General features: G+C 48.0%; 1 protein-coding gene, 1 long non-coding RNA gene and 1 pseudogene across 2 annotated transcripts; 2 read left to right on the top strand and 1 right to left on the bottom strand.

Annotated features, from left to right (window-relative positions):
* Positions 1-540: 540 nt before the first annotated feature.
* Positions 541-7008, bottom strand: LOC123187453 (uncharacterized). The gene is made up of 2 exons (XM_044599323.1): positions 4720-7008; positions 541-800 (listed from the first exon to the last, which is right to left on the bottom strand). The coding sequence occupies exons 1-2, from the start codon at positions 6857-6859 to the stop codon at positions 661-663; spliced, it is 2280 nt and encodes a 759-aa protein (XP_044455258.1). The 5' UTR covers positions 6860-7008; the 3' UTR covers positions 541-660.
* A 3081-nt stretch (positions 7009-10089) lies between these two features.
* On the top strand, positions 10090-11704 carry LOC123184707 (uncharacterized). The gene is made up of 2 exons (XR_006493057.1): positions 10090-10932; positions 11406-11704. It is a non-coding gene; the product is annotated as an uncharacterized lncRNA (long non-coding RNA).
* A 7303-nt stretch (positions 11705-19007) lies between these two features.
* On the top strand, positions 19008-21504 carry LOC123184706 (sorting and assembly machinery component 50 homolog A-like; annotated as a pseudogene).
* The last annotated feature ends 551 nt before the right edge of the window (positions 21505-22055 follow it).

Raw genomic sequence — 22055 nt, 5'->3', positions numbered from 1 at the left:
TCCTAACCATATCATACGACCCTAATTGAAATGCATACATTAGCCTCACACTATGGAGATGGTGAGAGCAACATCACGAGTTTCCAAGAAAATCCCCTAATGCTCTGGGCCGAGGAATGACACGGACCACATAAGCGTGGGTTTGGGCAGGAGATAATACCCCATACCACCACACCCGCCAGCCTTTTTCAAGGCTGGACCTGAAAGGCCAAAGCCCGGCTCACTCGCCGCATAATCCACCAAACGGCGGGAAGCTTTGACATGGGCTTCAAGTACCAACTCTTTCGCCCTCCGTATCCTGTGCTACCGCTCAACTCGTGCTACGGCTGCTCCGGTGGAATCTGCGCCACTGCATGGAAAACTCATGGACGGGATGTTATCATCAGGTGGCCGCTGGTACAATTTACATAAGGGACCTTGTAAAACCATTTAACTACGCAAATTTTTTCGATAAAGGGCGCTTTTATTATCTCAAAATGTAGCATCAAAGTGATACAAAGCATTAAGAGTATCACCCGGCCTCTGCATAACTAGGATGCACACAGCCAAACACCAGTAGTCTGATAAGTAGAAAGATAAAAGACCGACAATTCGGCAACAGTAGAGTCTATAGACCGACACTATGCCTATGTCGAAAGAGATGGTGGACCGAGCCGGAGATTATGCTGCCATCCATGTTGGGTAAAAACCTCCGTAGCCACCTGCTCCAACAGCGTACACACCGCCTTGAACAACGGTTGGTACTCCGCTCGTTGTAGCGTACACCACGTACGAAGCGAGTGCGTACAACGGAAAATAACCTGCAAAGGCAAAACAGTTTTGTCATTAAAAACAACATCATTTCTACATAGCCAAAGCGACCATAGTAAGGCATACGCTCCCACCCTTATTAGCGTTTTGTACCTATTTGAAATACCGTCCAGCCAATGACCAAAAATATTGGCAACACTTGTGGGTGGATACAAATTTGACGCTATTTGGATGGCTGACCACGTAGAACGCGCAAACTTACAGTGAAAAAAGAGGTGTTTAATTGTCTCGTCGTGAGTACAAAAACAACACTTCTTACTTCCCGACCAGTTGCGTCTTGCGAGGTTGTCTTTTGTTAGCACAACTCCCCTACGGAGATACCACATGAATATTTTGACTTTAAGTGGTACCTTCGCTTTCCAAATTATTTTGTTATTTCTCACCGGTACCTCAGAATGCGAGAGTGCACGATACATAGAGTCTACTGTGAAAGACCCCGATGTAGTAAGGTTCCAGCGAAACACATCACGACCTTGTGTCAGGATAATCGAATCCAGACGGGACAATAGATTATTCCATGACATAAGTCGGGTGCCAATCAAATCCCGCCTAAACGAAATATTTGGCGGGGATGAGCTGAGCACTTGCGCAATAGTATTATTCTTATCGCGTGCAATGTTGTATAGGGCTGGGTATTGTTCTCGGAGGCTAGCATTGCCTAGCCAGATGTCTTCCCAAAAACGAATCTCCGACCCGTCCTTTATCGCGAAAGACCCAAAGCGAAAGAGATGTTTCTTTGCCGCCATTAGGCCGGCCCAAAAGTGTGAGTCTCCAGTTTTCCAATATACCTGAGACACCGCCTTTTGGCCTATATACTTATTGCGTAGCATGGTTTGCCAAACACCATCCTCAGTAAGAAGTTTGAACAACCATTTACTAAGTAGGGCCTCATTCTTGACCTGCAGGTCATGAATACCGAGGCCGCCCTGGTCTTTCGGCCTACAAACCACACTCCATTTGGCCAGCCTATATTTTTTCTTTTCACCATCTCCTTGCCAAAAGAACCTGGACCTAAAATAGTCCAGTCTTTGCAAGACCCCTTTTGGGAGCTGGAAGAATGAAAGCATATAGAGAACCATATTTGTGAGGACAGAGTTTATTAAAACCAGTCGTCCTCCAACCGAGAGCAACTTGCCTTTCCAGCTGCTCAAGCGTTTCTCTAGCCGCTCCTCTACATGCTTCCACTCCGCAATGGTGAGACGCCGATAGTGAATTGGTATTCCCAAATATTTGATTGGGAATTGTCCATGTGCACAACCAAAAAGGTCAGCATAATCGGCCGCTGCCTCAACGGCTTCTCCAAAGCAGAACAATTCACTTTTATGGAAGTTAATCTTAAGACCCGACATTTGCTCAAACACTGACAGCAGAAGTTTCAGGTTTCTAGCCTTGTCTAGGTCATGTTCCATAAAGAGAATTGTGTCATCGGCATATTGCAGAACAGAGAGACCACCATCCACTAGATGTGGCACTACTCCTGTAATTTGCCCGTCCTGCTTGGCGCGCTCAATCAGAATAGCCAACATGTCAGCCACAATGTTAAATAACATTGGGGATATGGCATCACCCTGTCGTAGTCCTTTTTTTGTCTGAAAATAATGGCCGACATCATCATTGACTTTGATGGCCACACTACCTCCAGTTACAAAATTGTGGATCCACTTGCACCATTTATCGGAGAAGCCTTTCATCCTTAGGGCCTGTTGGAGGAAAGACCATTTGACCTTGTCATAGGCTTTTTCAAAGTCTATTTTGAATACTACTCCACTCATGTTTTTCCGGTGCATCTCATGGACGGTCTCATGCAGGATTACTACGCCATCGAGTATGTTCCTTCCTTGCATGAAAGCTGTTTGAGATGGCCGAACAACATGGTCAGCTACCGAGTTTAATCTATTCGTCGCCACTTTGGTGAAAATCTTGAAGCTGACATTAAGGAGGCATATGGGTCTGAACTGTTGAATCCGTTCGGCCTCCTTAATCTTCGGCAACAAGACAATCTCGCCAAAATTAAGTCTGAATAGGTCAAGTTGGTCGGCATGAAAACAATTGAACAACTCCAAAAGGTCGGACTTGATGATATCCCAGAAATTCTGATAGAATTCTGTGGGGAAGCCATCAGGGCCTGGAGCTTTGTTATGTTCCATTTGGAACACCGCAGCTCGTACCTCCTCTTCTGAGAATGGTGCCGTTAGGATATCGTTTTCATCTGCTGTGACATGTGGAATATCATCTATTCGGGTTTCATCAAGGGTGAAATTCCCTTCAGTCGGCGCTCCGAAAAGAGATTTGTAGTATTTGGTGATATACTTTTTGAGCTCCTCCTGACCTTCGATCCTCCCCTCATCTTGTTGGAGACTGTAAATACATTTCTTCCTATGCCGCCCATTGGCGATCAATTGGAAGTATCTTGTATTACTATCACCCATTAAAATGAAATCAGCTTTGGATCTCTGGTAGTATTTGATCTCCTCTTCTCGCAATAGACGGGCAACCATCTCATTAGATTGATTTTTCAATTCAATCTCTTGCTGAGACAATGTGCGCGTCTCTGCAATTTTGTCGAGGTCATCAATGATGGTACAGAGCCTTTGTTTTTCTTTTTTATATATTCCGTTGGTGTGTTTTGCCCATCCAGAGAGGTGTCGCCTCATGGCTCTTATTTTAAAGATCCATCGTTGAATAGGTGTACGACCAACAGCGGGCCTCTCCCAAACATTCTTGATCATGTCTACGAATCCGTCCCTATTCAGCCATCCCAATTCAAATTTGAAAGGGCGTCGGGTGGCTGGGTTTGTAGAGTTAGAATCCAGAATGATGGGTGCATGATCCGATAAGGCCTCGATACGCTCTAGGGCTCGCACGGTTACCAGAGGGAATTTTAGTTCCCATTCGGTATCCATTAGTACCCTATCGAGCTTCTCGTATGTCGGCACAGATCGGTTGTTCGCCCAAGTGAACTGACGCCCCGACATACTGGCCTCCCGAAGATCCAAACTGTCTATCACAGCATTGAATAGGAAAGGCCAATGAGTGTCGAAGCGGTCATTATTTTTCTCTTCCTGGTACCTCAGAATGTTAAAGTCCCCCCCAATAAGCATTGGGTACGGGTTATTCTTAGCCAGGTTAACCAATTCCCGAAGGAAAGCAGATTTATGCTCATCTTGGGCAGCCCCATAGACAGCGACAAGAGTCCATGTAAAGTTGTCAGCTCTATTCCGCAGGTGAAATTTTATATGAAATTCACCGATCGAAAAAGCCAACAAGTCCATGGTTGTTGTCATTATCCCAAGAAGGATTCCTCCAGATCTTCCATGAGCTGGTAGACTATGCCATGCGTAGTCGAAACCACCTGATAGGTGATCGAGGACATGTGGGCGAAAGTCGCACTTGCCAGCCTCAGAAATTGCCACAAAATCCAAACCGTGTTCCCGGACACAATCACTGACGTGTTTATGTTTAGCCAAGTCTGAGAGACCTCTGCTATTCCAAAACATGCCTCTCATGTGGAAACTTGTGTTTGTGTTGAACTCTTCGCCTTCTTGGGCGGTTTTTGTTTCTTTTTAGAGGAGTGCGATTTAGATTTCCGCGAAGACGCCATGAAGTCACAAAACATGGACCCAGGTCTTGCATCATCCAATCCAACCTCCGTAACCTCACCAACCAAGTGGGATATAAGCGGGCCATCATATTTGGCATCCGCTTCATCCTCCTCCTCGGTTTCGGGGTCAGGTATGGTGATTTTACATTTCGGAGAAACCTTTAAGCGGTCGATCTCCATATGTTTAAGCACCCGTACCGACAAATTAATTTCATTATCATTATTTCCCATAGATACACCGACTTTATTTAAACTGGTAGAAATATGGTTGTCGGACAAAGAGAGAGATGACTGAGCAGACGAGGTACCTGTCATGGGGTCCAAATTCCTCGAAGCCTGGAGACGCATTGCCTTCGCAAGAGAGTGCTCATCAGTCGAGGAAGAACCATCAACATTGAGGGAGTGACGGTTACTACGTCGCAGGGGTGTAGCCAACCCTCCGGACGTAGTCCCCGTCAAAGTCTTCGACGGAGTAGTTGATGTAGTCCTCTGCAAAGCAGGCGTCGTCCGAAGCGTCCCAAGGGTTGGTGAAGAGGGAGGCGTCGTGGCTCCCATCCGAACGCCCGCATCAGATGCCGAAGAAGATCCTCTAGCACGATCCGCCGCTGGGCCAAGTGGCACCATGGCAACGGCCGCACGAACTGGAGACTCCATCATTGGCGATGTCTTGGATTCCCGCACGCCAACCGAAGCAGGAAGTATCGCATGCGCTGCTGGGGTCAAGGTTGGCTGTAGCGGCGTCAAAGCCGGGGTAGCACCATGCACAGTACTGTGTGCGTTTGGTGTCGTGGCCAGATGCACGGCCGACTGTGCGTGCCCAGCAACACAGACAGAAATTGCCGCGGTTGGCTGCGCCGGTGGCCCGTGAACAACTGTTGTTGCCTTCACGTGAGCAGCCGAGTCGTTTCCAGCATCCGTTACATGCATAGTGGTGCACCTTGTGGACCCGCCCTTCTCCAACTCGTCTTGCATTGGTATGCATGCATCCATGGACTCCTGCACCACCGGTACGTGTATGTGTGTATCCATATTCTCTGGCATACTCACAACAGATGACTCAAGAGTAGCAGTATGCACTATTTGTTGTGTAGACTGTATGGGGACTGCAGCACTTACTTGAGACCCCGACGCCGAATTTTGATCAACAGCTTGGATGCATTTTGACCTCTTGTTAGCATCCCTATCAGGCATATCCTCATCTCGGTTAGCGCCGTCATCATGTCCATTATCATGGTTTTCCCAAATCCGGGGAATAAAATCAACGTCGGGAACAAAATCTTCCTCCTCCAGTACAAACCGAAATGCATACCCATTAAGCTTTATATAGACATCCGAGGAGACCGAGGCTTCATCAGAACCATCTTTTTTGGAGAAAATATCCAAAGAGTGGACCGCCACCTGGATGCGCACAATACCATGACGGCGCAAACAAACCAAGTCAACGTCTTGCGTGGCGCCAATGACTGATCCTACCGCCCACAAACCAAGAAAATGGCGGAGAGGTGGTGGGACACCGGTGACATGTACCCAAACAAGTTGCAAAGGGAGAATCGATGAAACCTCTTCAACTTTCCATTCACTAAAAGCAATCTTCACGTCTTGTGATTTGACATTATACTCAAAAGCTGACACGCGCTTCAAAACCTCCACGGACGGGAAACAAACTAAGAAAGCATTGTCTCCATGGGGTACGGCTTCCCACTTCCAAGATGCCTGAACCGATGCGATCTTGGCGATCTCTACCTCAACCACAGCAGCGGACAGAGACCCACCGGAGATCGTAACCAAAGCAGTCGGCAGGGTTGGAGGTGCAAGGTGCTCCTTGAATAGCAAGTCCGGCAACTGCAGGAACATAGCGTTAACTAAACCACATCCACCGAGCGACGCGGTAGGCCTCGGTTGCTTAAGCACATGGCACCGATGCAAAGGGTGCTTGTAATTGTCGCAAATATGACAGAAATGAATCGCCGTGCAGTCCTTGGAAAGATGATCATCTGAACGACATTTGAAACACCAAAGACCAGTTCGGTTTCCTTTCGGCCCACGTCCAGTGGCTTCAGCGGAGGGCACAACCATCGGAGCAGTGTCTCGAGCCTCAGGAACATGCTTGGTGGGGGCGGGCACCGTAGCAGGCGGCGGGAATATCGGTGGAGGTCGCGCAGCCGAGGGGACGGCACCGGCAGTAGCGGCTTCACGGCGCCCCCCCTTGCGCTTGGTCTTATTGCGGCGAGCAGTAGCGTCCGGCGCAGTCTTGTTGCCGGCCCCAAAGACAACCGGTGCCGGCGCAGTCGGAGCAGCCCGCTGTCCGGAAGGATGGGCAGACGATGACGAAGCACCAAAACGGAAGGGTCCGGCAGCAGCACCAAAGCCGGCGGGTGGCCCGGGGTTCGGCGTCGCAACTCCGGCCAGAGGAGGCCCCTTAGGCGCGTTGCCGTTCCGGCCAGCCATGAGCTGCGGCGAAGGCCGGCGCAGGGCAGCAGCGTACGTTGGCGGCGCAGTCCGAGAGTACGCGCAGACGGAGGCAGTATTAGGGCGTAGATGCGTTTGGCGAAGAAATACGTCGGCCCTTCTGATAGTACGTCCCAAACGAGCAGCATGGCCCTTGCTCTGCTTCCTCAGAAATCCAACATCTCCTTCCTCTGCTCTGTTTCCTTCATGTACCTGTACTAGGCGATCTGTGAGCTAGGGTTAGCAATTTGCTCCATGGGCCACTCTCTCGCCATCCGCCGGTCCACCCTACCTAGTTCTAGCACCAGTGGCCCTCCTATCCTCTGAAACGCCTCACCAAGCAGCCACTGTCAGCGCCGTTGGGGAGCATGTTATGTAGAGCCGCCGTGCTTTAGGTCCGGTCAACGTAGGCGTAGCCATCGCCAAGGAGCCGCACATCTTCTGCAGCTTAAAGAATCATGTGTATGATCTCCTATTCGTACTATTATGTAAGAGATGTCTTGGGAATATGTATGTAAAGTAAGATTTGTCATGTCTCTCTTCTGGTTCACTTTGTTCGTCTCAAAATGAAACTGCAGTTTTGATGTCCAACTGAAATTTCTGAAAGCATGTCCATTTTATTCCCGAATTTTTGTTCTTGTTGCAATCTACATTCTAACAATACTTTAAAATCAACAATACTGATCTGGCATGCAAATCTTAAGCAGTATGGTTCAAATGGTCTTTAGCCAACTAGATGTCCTAATTTTTTGACCTTTCGTCTTGGATATGCATCTGAAAATAGTTGATGTTCCTTTTTTTCAGGTATTGTCTGCATGTTCAGCTGCAAGCTCATCTCTAGAGAAAATAAATTGTTGTACAAGCTACTGTTGTAGTTGCATCCACTTGTCTCTTTCAGCAAGCTTGGAGCTGGATGGTGATTAAGCCTTAAGCTATTTCGTACGCCAATATATATTGAAATTTCGAAGTTTCAGTGTGTAAAGCATCTCTTGTAGTAAGCGGTCGATGTATGTTTGGACAGACAAAAGGCAGATACAAGAGTTGGAAAACGTCAAAACAGAGCACAATGGCCCTTCTATTGAAGATAGTTGTGTAGGACAAAGCCATCCTTATGAAATAAGTATATTACATCATATGTATGTGCACAATGTTTGAGTCAGACTGGGTTTATGACAGTGGTGAACAGAAATTTATATATGATCCTATCAAATTTTCTGGAGTTTTTACAGTACATATCCTGCTTTGATAATTAGCCTCACTACATTAGTACAGCTTCCCCGAGACAATTGTAGCCTGGATGAAACTACTTAAGTACATCTTGAAGCCTTACTGCAACTTCTCCAGACAATATGGCACTTGATATGTAATTATTAACCCTGCCATACAAGAGCATCTCTTAATTCTGCCATAGAAATAATCAGACCATGGAAGTATCATTCTTTTCCACAGAATAGCCGCAGATCCGTTGATTCTCAATAATCTAAAGCATCCCTTGCAAAAGAAAGAAAAAGAAGCAACTACAGATTTACATAACTCCTGTCCACTCTTTCTAGTCATCTAGAAAATGAGTCAATCAGTCCACAGTTTGAATCCCCTATATAAAGTTGGTGCACATCCCCTAACCTATTTTCCACTATAACATTAGTAATTAGTGGTTAAACTTTACCATTATGGCTGAATCTCGCACATAAACTGTAAACCGGGGGGGGGGGGGCAAAGGCCCCCACCTGAATCATTTTTCTTTTTATTGATGATCAGAGAAGTAACAAAGATCAGGGGATGGTACAAGCGAGGGGCAAAGCCCCCCACCTTTCAAACGTATTCGGGGAAAGACATTATGATTTTGTTCTTCGGCGCTGATGCTTCAACACAGGATGCACTACATGGTTAGGAGCAAGAGGTACAGGGAGAGGGAGAGAGAGAGAGATTGAGCAGGTACATAAACTTAACAGAACAGAGGAAGGAGACGCTGGTTTTACAAGGTCCCTTATGTAAATTGTACCAGCGGCCACCTGATGAAACATCCTGTCCATTCGTTTTCCATCCAGTGGCGCAGATTCCACCAGAGCAGCGGTTGCACGAGTTAAGTCGTAGCACATGATACGTTCTCTCCGTAGTAGGAGTGAAAGGCGCGCACAACCAGGCCGGCTGTTAGGGAATGGGAGGGATAGTTAAGGGGTGTTTGTTTCCAGGGACTTTTTGATGTAGGGACTAGAAAAAGTCTCTTTTAGAGACTTTTTAACCAAACATGAGGGACTACTAGGGACTAAAAGTTACTTTTTGTGACTAAATGAAGAAGACTCTCAAGGAGAGTCTTTTTTGGGACTTTTTCAACAATGCCCCTCCCTGCACCGATTGCCCCGCCGCCTCATGGTGTTGTTTGGTTGTTATTTTTCTGTATACTAGGGGTAACATGATCTTTTACATGTCATTTAATAACCTCTAGGAAGAGACTAGGGACTTTTTAGTCTCTAAAAACAAACATGGAGAGACTTTTTAGTTGGGACTAGAAAAAGTCCTAGAATTTATAAACCAAACAGGGTCTTATTTGAGATGGTGTCTACGCTTGGAAATTAGCGATGTGAGACTAATTGAGCACGGATGGAGGCAGTAGTCTTTGGGTTCATGCGTTGAATTGGAAGTCTATGGGCTTGGGCCTCTACGTCTCATATCTTTTGTTAACTCTGTTGGATTTAGTTGGTGTATTTCCCTTGTTTCATTTTAGATCTTACGGTGATGTGTGTCTAATGAGAGAAGACGGCCCGTCGACTAAGAAGGCAGTGTAGTGTAGAGAATGGTTTAGTTCAGTGTTTGACAATAAATACAACCTTGTTTAGTGGCTTCAGATAACTGAAGATCAGATTGTTAGTCTGGTGTTTGGCCAAGCGCTTGTACCATTTGAAGGTAGCTTATCTGTGCACTATATATATACCACATGTTTGCATTGGGATATGGTCCACCTTCTTTCCCTCTTTATATTTCTTGCATTTTAGGTGCTTCACTTTTATTTCCTCATATAGAGCAAAGTGGGCCACGGTCCCCCCTGTTAGGCCAGTAGGCTCAGTGGTAGGCTGGTATTTCTGGCGCGGCGCAGACCTCGGCCCACGTGACTAAGGTTCTTGGCCCATGAACGGTTCCGAGCTACTGATGAAGTACCTACCCCAGGAACGGTTCGTGCTTTCTTTTTTGTAGTTTCTATTTTTTTTCTCCGGCCTTGTGCTATGCTCAGGTTGTGGGCTTTGGTTATTTCCGCCCCGTCTCTCCCCCCCTCGCTAGTCGTTTTCCATCACTAGTCGCTCTCCATTCCGATCCAGATCCCACCGCCCCAGCCTTCTGCCCTTCCCTTCCCTTCCCCGGCGAGCAGCCCGCTCCAATCCTCTCCCACCCGCGTCGCCGTGCTCCCCAAAGGGCTCCCTCATGACTCCATCTGCTGCACAAATACCAGCGAGATCCGGGTCGACGGGGCACGGTCGATATCGTCATCAACCTCCAGTCCCTCGTGCCTCGTGCGGGGTGCGGCAAGTTCCCGCTGGTGGAGCACTAAGGCCGTAAGGCGAGCTCCCGGTGGCAGCCCTGGCCGCTGAGCCAGGTCCGAGGAGAATGGCTCACCGACGTCCATGGTGCGGGCTTGGATCGCTGGTCCGCGGTGGTGGCGAGGGGTTGCGAGGGTCTGGTGTGGACGAGTGGTAGTGTTGGCCGTGGATCACAGAGGTGGCACGCCGGGGATGGATCCGCGGGGTAGCATGTAGGCCTCTGAATCTTCCCCCGGTCGTGGTCTCCACGCCTTGCCAACGTGGTCCTCGCCTGCCAACTCCATCGAGAGCTGTGAGGTGGCAGCCGGGAAGATCAGGATTCAAGTCGGACATGCAGCACCTACACGCTACGCCGAGCTGCGCCTTGCTTCCCCGTGGTCTAGCGCGGGGGTGGTCGCTTCCACATGCCTCTGTTGGACTCGGCAGTGGGTTCGCTCCTGCTGATGCCTCATCCCCGTCCTCGACAACGACGGATGAAGAAGCAAGGTGTGGGGAGCCTCTTCCTCCTGGATGGCCCCGAGTCCAGCACCATCCGACCCTGTGAGCACATCTTCTGCATGCGTCCGAGCAACTTGATTGGGGTGTTTGATTTTTTCAGGAACAACTAGATTGCATTGTTTGTTTTATTTTTAGAATCCAAAACCAATCCATTCTTGCAAAAAAGATCGGTGAACATGATGCTTCAGTTGGTAGGAGTGGTTTGGCACGATCCAATCTACTCATGGATTACCATGTGGAGTGCATGAATTTCAGAATTCTGAACATCTCTAGTGTGATGATTTGATGGATGCTCACATGAATAAATTTATAGCTTGCTTTGGCTCTGGCTTAACTATATGTCCACACGCATATAGGTAGTTGGATTGTTGATCCAACAACATGCTTCTCTGTTTATGAATGACCAAACTACTTGCATGAGCCGATTCTTCACAATAAAAATAACTTTAGAATAGGAATAAATGAAGTGTACTGCTGAGCCTAATGGGCAATGCTTTGGTGTTGTATTCATGCAGGTAACACCGGGTGCTTTGTTACAAGTTCCTCTTTACCCTGAAAAAGAGCAGTAGCACAAGCAAAAATGGTTGAAATGTCTACTGTTTGAAAGAGAGATTTCATATATGGAATTGAGATTGTTACCTATCAGTTATTTGAAGGACAAGATAAACATGCTCGATGTTGTATCTGTGCATTGTCTTTCTTCGTGGTGTTAGCCGTTCTACCGATTGTTTCTTCATTTGTAGCTGCCAATAGCGAATACTACAATGGGACCAGGGAGTGTTGTTTCATTTCTTATGATTCACTTTATGATCTTCGTCAGTGATACTCTTCTCAATACCAATGAATAAGATGAAAAGAACCGTGGTGCTACGTAGAATTTCGCAGAGAGATCGATGATTCGAGAATGGGAGAAAGAGTGATCTACCATTTTTAATTGACGGAAGCTTTATCAGTTCTATCCTTGGTTATTTTGACTGCTGTGAAGTACAATGGACAAGAATTTCTGTATGAGGTTATACACGCGCGTATTAGTACTAGTATACTGAAGAAATGCATGGTGTGTGTCAGTGTGTGTGCGCGCGCGCCTCTTGGCTGCTGGTACTAAAGTAACTTGATACCCGTGTGTGTTTGTGGCTGCGAAAATTGATTTAGGTTATAACACATGCGCACCGTTTGTTCTTACACGCTGGCTCTCTTTAAGGTCTTTTAATATTTTATTATTTTCTTTACTAATGGTTTGTTTAGAAATCTAGCTAAATATGCAAGGGATTTCTTGTAGTTCTGATAAAAACCAAAACTAACTTAACATTTTGAGCAAAACAGAACACCCCTTGATTTTGTGCTATCGAAATCACAGCTGAATATATAAATGCAACTATTTGATTATAAACCTACAAAAAAAAACTATTTGACTATCACACATTCTCCCTGTTGGATGTTGAATAGTAGGAAACTAAGTGCCCAGTAGCACATGTGCTGTACGAAGTGGAGCCTGGGCACCGATTTGAATTTTCGAGCCTGGTCCTGCGTCTTTTGCGTGCGGTATGCAAGTCTCCACACTTTCTAGCTTTTCCGCGTTGACCTGTGAAAACATGGCCTACTCTGTTCTTCTCTCTACTCACATGCACTATGGCATGCTCATGCCCAGCATTCTTAAGGCTGAGCTTGGTTTGCAGCTCATACGCTGTGCTGTCGTTGCTACTAGACAGAGGCTGCCTGGTTTCTGCAAACTGGAAAGTTGGAGCATGTGCGGCCACTGCTCGCACCGAGAAATAAGACTTTTACTTGCGCTCATGCCGCGTATCAGTTGCGCTCACGGTGGCCATAAGGACAGCACCTACACTGCGTGTCAGTCTGCGTGTGTTGGTACAGGGATAGAGCGTATTATTATTTAATCTAAGCACCAAAACCAACAACTATCAACGAACAGATGTGAGTTGAACATGAAACTTATACCCCTTTCCGTGGTCCAGTATCTTCGTATGATTATAATGACATATAACCTTCATTTTTCATTGACCAAATCTTGCACAACCGCATGCGTGCATTTTTTTATTGGACCAGATACCTTTTATTCCATGGATGTTATGCCCCTCGAGGCATCACCCTGATCGAGCAACTCGTGCCAAGAGATCAACTCCGCCGGTGCCAGCGACGGTGTTGTTCTCACTGTCGTTTTTGTTCGCCTTCACCTTCGATCCCGTCTTCTGCCGGCTCCAGTGGCCGACTCATTCGTGATGGTGGATCTCCTGGCCCGCAGCAAGATCTACATCATTGGGGGCGTGGAGGATGGCGGCGACAAGGCGGTGAACAGCATGGGTCGTGTACAATGCGGCGACCAATGAGTTGGCTCAAGCGGGGAGCATGAGGATGGAGATAGGTACATGGCGACCAGGGAAGTGAGCGGGCGGGTGGTGGTCGCTAGGAAAGAGAGCGAGGCGGAGGTGTTAGAGCTGAAGGAAGGCGGTGGGCACCCTCGGACAGCAAGGGCGCGGCGAGGTACGACTCGGCGACAGTTGGGGGCAAATTGTACGGTGGAGGGGTGGACGTGGTCGTTGTAGTCATGCCGATTATCAGAAAGGCGCCGCGTGACGACCACCACGAAGGTGTCAATCATAGTAGGAAAGAGTTCGCAAGGGGGAGAAGAAGCTGGAAATTAAGAGGGAGAAGATCGAGTTGAAGAAGCAAGAGGCGGCGATCAAATGGGAACTCAAGAAGGCCAAGACATTTGGAGAGATTGAGCTTGAGAAGGAGAGATTGCAACTCACACGGGACGCGGAGGATGCGAAGATCATGTTGGCAGACGAAACTCTCTTGGATGAGCATGCAAAGAAGTGGCTTGAGAATAAGAAGAAGGAGATCAATGACTGTAGGGAGTACGAGGTGGCAAAGGCGGCAACGGTAGCGGATCATGCGGCCAGAATGCAGGTGGAGCAGGACGCAAGCATGGGCTCGGAGCAGGCGGCATAGATGGCATCCGACCAGTGATCCGATAAGCGAGCCATCCGTCATGCTCGGACATTGATTTCATTTTGACATGTTTGTTTTGTTGAATTCTGGTTTGCTTTGCTTTGTTTTGAACTGTTTTTTTTTTGAAAAGGAGGTTAAACCCCCGGCCTCTGCATCAATCGATGCACACAACCATCTCTATTACTTATTTCACAAAGGTCTGACAAGAAAATACATTAAACCACGCGAAGCCACCACTCACACCTAAAAACCCGGCGTCGTCACCGATCCATCCACATAACATATCAGGGCCAACAGCCGGTGCATCAGACCTAAAGCGCGCACCACATGCACACGTTATAGAAGCCAGAAGCCGCCATCATCCTCGGACCGCTGACCCATCTTCAGGATAGAGATTCGCATCATCCTTGCCATTCCAGACACCCGTCGACGCCACCACGGCGCCCAACGGGGCCACCGCCCTGCACACATTCATCCAGATGCGAAGACTCTGGAAGATATGTCGTGCGTAGCACCTGCCGATCAGGCATGACACAGCGTAGCACCTGTCGGTCAGGCATGACTTGATATCTCCACCTAAACTCCGTGCAAGACTTAGCCGCTCCATCTCATGCCTCTGTCTTTTAGCGCTGCTCCACAAATGATGCTCCCAAGAGAGTAACGACACCGCAGTACCACCATCATCCGATCTGGATGACCAGATCTGAGGGTTTCCCCCGAAGCAACACGAGTGGGTCGACAGAAGTTACACGACGATGCCTTCATCAAGGTAACGATGCAAAATGCCATCATCGCCCGCCATCAGCTCGATTTTCACCGGCAACTCTGTCTCCCCAACTCGCAGCCGGACTAGATGACGGATCTGGAGATCCGACCACCTAGCCTCAGGTTGACCATCTCCAGCGAAGGAGGCGGCCACCACCGCCACGTCCAGGGCCGGAGCACCCAACGTCCTCGTGATGCGGGTCGATCCCAGGAGCAGCATGCCATTGACGGGACGGTACACAACATCAGCAAGTGCGGCCCGCCCGAAGCCCATCTGGACCCAGATCGGGTGTCCATGCCGCCGCTGCTGGACCCGTCGCCGAACGCCGCCGCCCCGCACCACTGTCGTAGATTCGGCCATCGGGACCGCCGTCGTCCTGACCGAATCGTTAGCCGAGGAGAAACGCCGTCGCTGCGGCACACATGCTTTGCCTGCGACGCCTCCGGCGGCGGCGACGGGGAGAGGGGATGCGCTGGAGTGAACGGAAGACGGCCAGCGGGGGTACTCCGGTGCGGCGTGGAGGTGCCGCACGGGAGCGGGGGTAGGGTTTGTTTCATACTGTTGAATTCGATGGATGTGCGGCGCAACATATAAGGGGCCCGGCGGGCGCTGTCCACGGACGCGGCCGAACGCCGCCCGCGGGCATTTACAGGGCTGGATTTGCCAAGTCCAACCACTCTTACTTGGCACGTGACATGCAAAAGCGGGAATGGCGTGTATTGTAGTCTAGGTGGACACGTGAACCCTATAGCATGCGCAAGTGTGCGTCAAATTGGTGAGGTGAGCCAGGGCAGCATCAGAACCACCAGTGCATGCATTTACATGTGAGTCTTTGACTAGGGAGAGCTGATAGTCAATTCTGTATCATCCTCTCCGAAGCCAGGCAAGCAAGTTAGCTGAATAAGGAAACATGCATTCTAACTGGTGCATCGTCCTGTCACGAGAAGGGCCATTGACTCGAGCAGATAGCGCGTGGCCGTTGGTAGACGCCCTGCATTCCATCAAAACCCGGACGTTGTTCAGACTGCTTGTCTTGGCGTGCCTTCGCTTTTCTTGGCTTCCATGATGTTCTCATGGATCGATCACAAGCTGCTTGACCAGTTACTAAATGACTGTAAATTAACTCTAACACGATGAATGCAGGGTCTATTGCAGGGGATGAATGCATGGTGTGGCCACCAGCGTGGTGAAGAAAACAGCGCGGCACCCCTCCCTCTCTAGCGCCCAGCTGGCGCGGCCCCGAAGCGATAGCGCGTGACCAAATCGTGGTCTACTCAGCGATCCCGGAGGATCACGAAGGGACCGGCTACAGCGGCGGCAATTCGATCCGTCCAGCTGCATGGAGCTGAGTTCACCACGCACTAGCCTACACTTGCGGCCGCGCGATGGATACATCGCGGAAACCCACGCACGGACGCGAAGTCTCAGCCATGTGCGGCGTGCTAAATTTGCAGCAACTCTGGTACGTGCATGCACAAGTAGAGTAGTACGTTTGCATGCACAAGTCTTGGGGATGCACATCCATGGCCGCTACACGTCCAACTACACCGACCTTAGGCCAACTCCATCGCACAACCCCAAACGGACGTCCGTTTTGTCCGGATTCTGTCCGTTTGGGTAGGATAATGGGGTCGTGTTCAGGCAATTTCTGGGATGCAGTTTCCGTGCGCTCAACGCGCGGACGCATCCCGGTCACATCCTGTCCGCGTACATTTTTCTTTGCAAGCCTTTAACTTTTTTTCATCATTCATTTTTGGTACATGTGAATACATCATCAAATTTTGACTAGAAAAGTAAGACCAAAGAAAACAAGAACCACAAGAATACATTTAAGAAGATATCCAACTTCCATAACTGCTCCTGTAAGTTGGATTAGTGCCTTCTCGTTGCATTTATTGTTGATCTGCGGAGGAGGCTCGATCTTGCGTGCTTCTTTCTTCTTCGAGTCTAAAAAAATAAAGGTTGCTTCCTCGCATCTAGTATCATGTCTAGCCTCTATTCTAGCAACAAGTGCACTAGTCTCATCTCTAGCCTCTATACTAGCTAAAAATGCACGAACATCTACTAAATTGCGCTCTATCAATATATCGACGTACTTTTCTTCCCAATACCAAAACTTGCATCAATGCTACACAATAAAATTTTAAGTTAGCACAACTAGTCAAATCCAAGAGCACGACCGAAGCTAAAAAGAACACATACCCATCGTTTAAGCACTTGATAAACACCCATCCGGGATGTTCTGACGTTGTAGACACGTGGCACACGACCTTCTTTGGGCAGGGGTCGCACTTAATGAGTGGCAACGATGCGCCGACGAGCTTTTGGGCTAGCACCGAACCCGGCCGACCGCCATTCGTGTATCTGCCGGCAGACCACCGACGAAGTAGATACGAGCGGCTAGAGGAGGAGCCACTACCAGCATGCGGTCTTGCGGCCTTGCCAGGGCCTTCTGTCCTGGTGCCTGGCCAGTCCATGGTGCGGCGCGGCCTCCCACAGCTGGGCGAGCTCAAGACCGATCGGATCAGCCCCAAATCCGGCCGCCGAGCGGCGGCGGTGGCGGCGGCGGCGAGGGAAAGAGTGGAGAAGAGTAGAGAAGAGTGAAGGGGGTGCGGTCGGAGGGAGGGAGGGGGCGGATAGAAAAAGGCGTCCCTGTGCCACCGATGGGCGGGCCAGGGGAGGACACGCGCACACGGCCCGCCTGTCCGCATGTTGTCCGTTTCACCCCAAATGCGGCGCAAACTTGGGCCGGGGATGGGTCAAAAGCAGACAGAAAACGGACAAGTGTGGTTGAGCCCGCGCGCTGGGCCGTCTGGTTCGTTCGTTTTACCCCAAACGGACGCACCCGGACAGGATGGGGTCGCGCGCTGGAGTTGGCCTTAGTGTCCTGGGACCGAGGGTAGTCGCAATTGTTCACCGAGTCGAACCGTCTACCTGCACTTTTTATTGTAGCGGACATCTTTTATACCTTGAACTCCCACCACTCCTTTTCTCAGCTGTTTGTGTGTGGTCTCTAGACTGATTAGGATTTAATATAGGCACCAACACTTTATGTGGTTAACGTCGCTTGAAATATAAGTTGATAGAGTTGGCATAAGAGGAAATAACAATTATGAGTGTAAGTGAAACATGCAAGTTATACCCCTCACAGTGATAGTATTCTCATATCTTTATAATGACATGAGAACTTTTTTTTGCCATTGCCTAAACTTTACACAACGTGTATGTGCACTCTTTTTAGTAAAGTGGGCACCTTTCATCCATGATCTCTCGACCTTTCTCTCTTTCCACAGCCAGTATCCCATCTTTCTCTCTCCCTCCCCCATCTCTCTCCCTCCCTCTCTCTCTCTCTCTCTCTCTTTCCCCCTCCCTCTCTCCACCTGTGTGTGTGCTTGACAGTCTAGAGATTTAATATAGGCGCCAAGACTTGATGTGGTTAAGAACACTTGAAATATAAGATGGTAGAGTTGGCATAAGAGGAAACAATAATATGAACTAACAAGTGTAAGTGAAACATGAAAATTATATGATGACGCGAGAACCTTGATTTTCCATTGCCCAAACCTTGCGCAACCCTATGTGTGCACGCTTTTATTGGAGCGGGATCCTATTATATCTTGAACTCCCATCTCTCTTCCTCACATCCCTTTGTGTGGTATGTGCGCGTGCGCACAACATGTATGTGCACTCTTTTTTATTGAAGTGGACACCTTTTGTCCATGAACTCCCAATCTTTCTCTGTTTCCACGGTCAGTATCCCATCTCTCTCCCTCCTCCCTCCCCCTCCCTCTCTCTCCCTCTATCTCTCTCTCTCCCTGTGTCTGTGCTTGACAGTCTAGAGATTTAATATCGACACCAAGACTTGATGTGGTTAAGGACACTTGAAATATAAGATGATAGAGTTGGCATAAGAGGAACAATAATATGAACTAACAAGTGTAAGTGAAACATTAAAGTTATATAATGACACGAGAACCTTGATTTTCCATTGCCCAAACCTTGCGCAGCCCTATGTGTGCACATTTTTTATTGGAGCGGGCACCTATTATATCTTGAACTCCCATCTTTCTTTCTCTCATCCCTTTGTGTTGTGCGTGCATGCGTGCGCGCGTGTGCGTGCTTCTGTGTTGGTCTCTTGACTGATATGAATTGCCATTGCCTAAACCGTGCACAACATGTATGAGCACTTTTTTTATTGAGGTGGGCACCTTTTGTCCATGAACTCCCGACCTTTCTCTGTTTCCAAGGCCAGTATCCCGTCTCTCTCTCTCCTCCCTCTCTCTCTCCCTCCCTTTCTCTCTCTCTCTCTCTCTCTCTCTCCGTTTATCTCCACGGTCAGTATCACATCTCTCTCTCTCTCTCTCGCTCGCTCGCTCTCTCTTTATCTATCTCCATGGTCAGTATTCCATCTCTCTCTCTCTCTCTCTCTCTCTCTCTCTCCACCAGTGTGTGTGCTTGACGGTCTAGAGATTTAATATAGGCACCAGTGTTCGAGGCCGTCAACATCACGCTCGATGCCGGCCCGCCCGAGCTGCCGGGCACCACCAACGTCATCATTGAGGTCGTCGAGCCCGCCATCCCCATTAGCGGCAATGCCGGCGTCTTCTCCAAGCCCGAGGTGCGCTCTCCACTTGGTTCGATTTGTTGGTGATTGCACTGGATGATCAAGCTATGAGTTCAGTTATCGGTGTTCAACATGCAACTTTCACAACTATAGATTACCTTGTTTGTTTGATCTTGAGCACATTCTGCCGATGTTTTCAAGTTTCAACTAGCTCAGAAAATAATACTAATGTTTCAACGTTTCTAACAGTTACTTTTTAAGTACGGAACAAAAAGCTGCATTTACTAAGGTTCAGTGTATGTTTCATTGTGCTCTAATCAAAATATAGTTTGGATGTATGTGTTTTGTTAAAAATAAGTGAACGCATTGTCATGAGTTTTGTTAAAATAATTGTTCTGTTGAGAAGTATACTTGGTAATTACCTTTACCCTATACTGAATACAAATACTTTAGTACAAATATAACTTTATAGGTCATGATGTTACCGAACCTATATTGTCGGCATCATAAGGGCAGGAAAAAAAAACACTGTTGTTTTTACTGCACGGCAATCTGCACTACTATTTCAGAGGTTATCACATCTGATGCATGAGTGTGTATTCATTACGTTTGTAGGCAAAAGCATGGTCACTGGAAGGGGCTGTTAAGTGGAAGAATTTGGCTGGCTATGCAGACATCTGGGATGCTTCAGTTGCATATGGTTGGGACCAAACAACAGAGGTTGGCGTAGGAGTCTCGCTGCCAAGATTTAAATCAATACCAACACCCTTGATGGCTCGGGCTTCATTGTTGTCACAAGATTGGATGAAGTTCTCATCATACAAGGAGCGTCTACTTGGTCTTTCATTTGGTTTGCTTTCAACCAGGCACCACGATTTATCTTACAACCTTACATGGCGTACCTTGACTGATCCGTCACGCCTCGCGTCAGCGTCCATCAGAAGGCAGTTAGGGCATAACCTTCTATCTGCATTGAAATACACATACAAGATTGATCAAAGGGATTCACATATCAGGCCAACAAAAGGATATGCATTTCTCTCATCCTCTCAAGTTGGTGGTCTTTGGGATAACAAAGGATTGAATTTTTTTCGCCAGGTCTGTTTTCAGCCTTTTCTGTCCCCCTTTTCACGATTTCTTTAGCACCAATCTATTTATTATTTCTCTTTTCCTTTTTATGGTTCCTCACAATAATGGAGAAGTATACGTGTCACATCCATTCTCATTATTATTATCTTATTACAATATGGTGCTTTTGACTTTGCTTCAGGAGTTTGATGTTCGTGGTGCCTTGCCTTTTGGATTCTGGAACGCTGCTCTCAATGTTGGTGTAGGAGCTGGTGTTGTTTTACCACTGGCAAGAGGATTTATGAATTCGTCTACACCTGTGACTGATAGATTTAACCTGGGAGGTCACTCTTCTCCAGTTTGCAGCCTGGGTGGAATATCATCCTTGCTCGGTTTCAGAACAAGAGGGGTTGGCCCGACAGAAGCACGGAGGCTTGTCCCCGGCGAGTCGGAAGATGGTTCTGCTGCTGTTCCAGGGAGGGATTACTTGGGTGGCGATCTTGCAGTTTCTGCCTTTGCGGACCTTTCCTTTGATCTGCCTCTGAAGGTGTTTAGAGATGCTGGAATACATGGTCATGCGTTTCTCACTGCTGGGAATCTTGTGAAACTGTCGGAGGGCCAGTACAAAAACTTCTCGCTTGATGAATTCCGTCGTTCGTTAGGAGTAGTGCTGGAGTTGGCATTATTTTGCCGACTAAACTGTTCCGGGTCGAGGTATGTTTCGATAGTCCTCTTCGATTTCCTTTGCACCAGATTACAGATCATGTGGTGTGCCTGCCTGCCTCCTGACTAACGAACTTGTTTTACTGCATTTGTTTCAGGTGAACTACTGCTACATTCTGAAGCAATCTCAGCACGACAGTGGAAAGACGGGAATTCAGTTCAGCTTCTCCTCGCCCTCGTAGAGACCTGCCACGTATCTATCCTACACTCCACGTGGCATCCCTTTTGCCTCGCCGACCGCTTCGCTCCCCCTTTGTGTTCTTATCTTTCTCGACGAGTACTTGCTGGACAAGCGTATTTGTGTTTTCAGCCTTGTTTTGGGCACCGAAGGAGCCTGGAATATCTTACGTGCTGTTCGGCGTTTTTGCACATCTTCCGGAAGAGTTCAGTTCGCTTCCCTTGTTAACACTAGTGATTGTCGTGGACATGCCTGTGTATATAACTTAAATACCGATGCTGCGATGGTGGATAAGAGTAATAATTTATGTGGACGAAAAATCCGTGCTACTGTGATATCACTTTGTGAGCCTATTTGGGAGTGTTGTGATCTTTTCCTTTTTTGTGTGTGTGGCTTGGATCAAATACGGCCCGTTTGAAACGCAGAAAATACAGCCTACAATCGTCTCTTAGAGCTCTAGAGCTCTGACTATTGTCTACAAATCTGCATAATTCGTCGCTCTAGAGCTCTGTCCTCGGCTCCTTTGGTGTTGGTGGGGGCGGTTTTCCTTCGGGGCAACGGTCGTTTGCTCAATATATGGAGCGTCATTTAAGAAAATAAAGGGTGATGGAGAAAAGGGGGGTCATTGGTGACAAAAGAATCGCACGTCGGAGCTTGGCGGCTGGGGCAATTGAACTTTACAAACATTTTGAATATGCAAACATTTTTAAACATTTTTTAAAACATGAATTTTTTTGAAACAATTTGAACATTTTTTGAGTTGTGCGAACATTTTTTTAATTTTTGACAATTGGAAACATTGTTTTGATTGCATGAACATATTTCAGAAAAGACGAACCTTTTTTTGAAAGCGCGAACATTTTTCACAAAGATGAACATTGTTTGGAAGCGTGAAC

The sequence above is a fragment of the Triticum aestivum genome, chromosome 2A (assembly GCF_018294505.1).
Source record: "Triticum aestivum cultivar Chinese Spring chromosome 2A, IWGSC CS RefSeq v2.1, whole genome shotgun sequence".
Taxonomy (NCBI): domain Eukaryota; kingdom Viridiplantae; phylum Streptophyta; class Magnoliopsida; order Poales; family Poaceae; genus Triticum; species Triticum aestivum.
Note: the sequence above shows the minus strand (reverse complement) of the source record. Positions and strands in the feature narration are given on the sequence as shown.